The sequence below is a fragment of the Phycomyces blakesleeanus genome (genome assembly GCF_001638985.1).
Source record: "Phycomyces blakesleeanus NRRL 1555(-) unplaced genomic scaffold PHYBLscaffold_28, whole genome shotgun sequence".
Taxonomy (NCBI): domain Eukaryota; kingdom Fungi; phylum Mucoromycota; class Mucoromycetes; order Mucorales; family Phycomycetaceae; genus Phycomyces; species Phycomyces blakesleeanus.
Window position 1 is genome coordinate 29911 of NW_017265161.1, and position 1967 is coordinate 31877.

Sequence of the window (1967 nt, forward strand, 5' to 3'; positions counted from 1 at the left end):
AATTCTCAAGCTTCCTACACGCAAGGCTCCTGGTGTTGACCATCTTCGTGCTGAAATGCTTCACCCAATTGTTAAGCAAGTCTCTCCTGTTCTTTGTCTTTTGTTCCAGCTTTGTTGGCAATGGGGTTCTGCACCTCTTGCATGGCGTACTGCACAAGTTGTCCCCATCTTTAAAAAGGGTGATACTCATGACCCTGCTAACTATCGTCCCATTAGCTTAACGTCTATCCTGAGAAAAGCCATGGAATATTGTCTACAGTTTCCTCTTGAAGATGTGTCTCCAACAATTGACATTGCACAGGGTGGATTCCAACGTCAACGTAGCTCCCTTGATCAAGTTCTTTGTCTCCATGAGATGGTCCGTCGTCACACAGCTCTATTCAAAGCACCACCAGTCTTGGCTTTTCTTGATATCAAGTCTGCATATGACACTGTTGATCGTTCTGTAGTATGGACATCGTTACGTCCTCTTGCCTCTGATGCTATGTTAGCTTTGTTACAAAGTCTTTTTGACAACGTTCAAGTTGAGGTGTTGCTTTCTGGTGCAACATCCAGATCATTCCAACCATTGACTGGCGTTATGCAAGGATCTGTGCTTTCTCCCCACCTTTATTCCGTGTACATAAATTCTCTACCAGTTGCTCTTCGTGCTGCAGGGGAACTTTGTAACACAGTATTTAATCAGACTGCTGCCACAAGACTCAATGATCAATTAGTCAATTCACTACTTTTTGCTGACGATGTTGCCATCATTGCTACACCAGAAGCTATGCCTGTCATTCTGAATTCTGCTGAACAACATTCTCAAGAGCTAGGATATCGTTGGAGTCCCACCAAGTGCATGATCCTTCACCATTCTTGTTCTCTTTCTCCTTTGTCATTCTCTCTCTACAATGTGCCTATTCCTCATGCTCATTCGTTTCCTTACCTTGGTGTTCCCTTCTCAGCAAAGGGGACTATTGATCCATCTCTTCTCATCTCTCGTAATTGTGTCTCTGCTATCAACAGCATGCGTGCTCTTCAATCACTTGGTGTCAATCACACTGGGTTGTCACGTCTACTCTCAATTCGTTTGTATCGCCAGTTTATTCGTCCACAATTTGAGTATGGCCTGGCAATATCCTGCTTCAACATCAAACAAGTTGCTGTGCTTGAAAAGGCCCAGAACACATGCTTACGCATGATTTTTGGAGGTCACTCCACATCTTCTACATCTGTTTTCCGTCACCTTGGGAATCTTCCTAGCATGAGGGAGAGGATCTTGACTCTTGGTTTCAAGTTTGTATATCGTGCTTTCTGGTTGCCTGATGAGGCTCTGTTTACTCTTCTTCGACCTGTTCTTACAAACCCAGCACACCAATGGTTTAAGCTTTTAGCTAATCCCATTTGGTTGTCTCTCTCCAATCGTCAGAATGCTGATTCTAAAGCTTGCAAGCATGCCATTCGTTCATTTTTGAACCAGGGCCTCTCCTTGCAACGCTCTCAACAAATACTTCTCTCTGCTTGCCGTCCTTCTCTTGGTGTTGACCCTATTCTCTGGCTTCCCATGACTAACTATGAACGTAGTAGATTCATACGTTAGCGTATGGGGTGGCTTCCTGGACGTCCTCAACCTTGTTCCTGTGGATTGCATACCACCAGCCGTCATCATGTCATTGAGTGCACTGGAGCTGCAATTCGTCTCCATCTCTATTCTATAGTACAACCAAATCCAATTGATTATGTACTCAATATGCTGCCTCTGAAGAAATCTAAAAACAACAAGAACAATGCCTTCTGGATCTTTACTTGGCCAATTCTTTGTAGAATCATGTTGGACATAGAACAGATCTGTCTCCCTGGGGTTGATCTTGCTGATCATGCTGCAACAGACAGAGGACAACTCTTCTTGAACTGGCTACTCAAATGAGACTGGCCATCTCCTTTTATTTTTAGTTTAGATCTGTATTAGTCTTAGTTTCCATTTA

At 43.6% G+C, this 1967-nt stretch overlaps 1 protein-coding gene across 1 annotated transcript in view; it reads left to right on the plus strand.

Annotated features, from left to right (window-relative positions):
* Positions 1-1967, plus strand: part of PHYBLDRAFT_173931 (hypothetical protein) — a gene marked incomplete at both ends in the record, with an annotated part of 4578 nt that overhangs the window by 1743 nt on the left and 868 nt on the right. Inside the window, one exon of the mRNA XM_018437139.1 lies at positions 948-1577. Coding sequence (XP_018285637.1) covers positions 948-1577 — 630 coding nt within the window. The remainder of the gene's footprint in view (positions 1-947; positions 1578-1967) is intronic.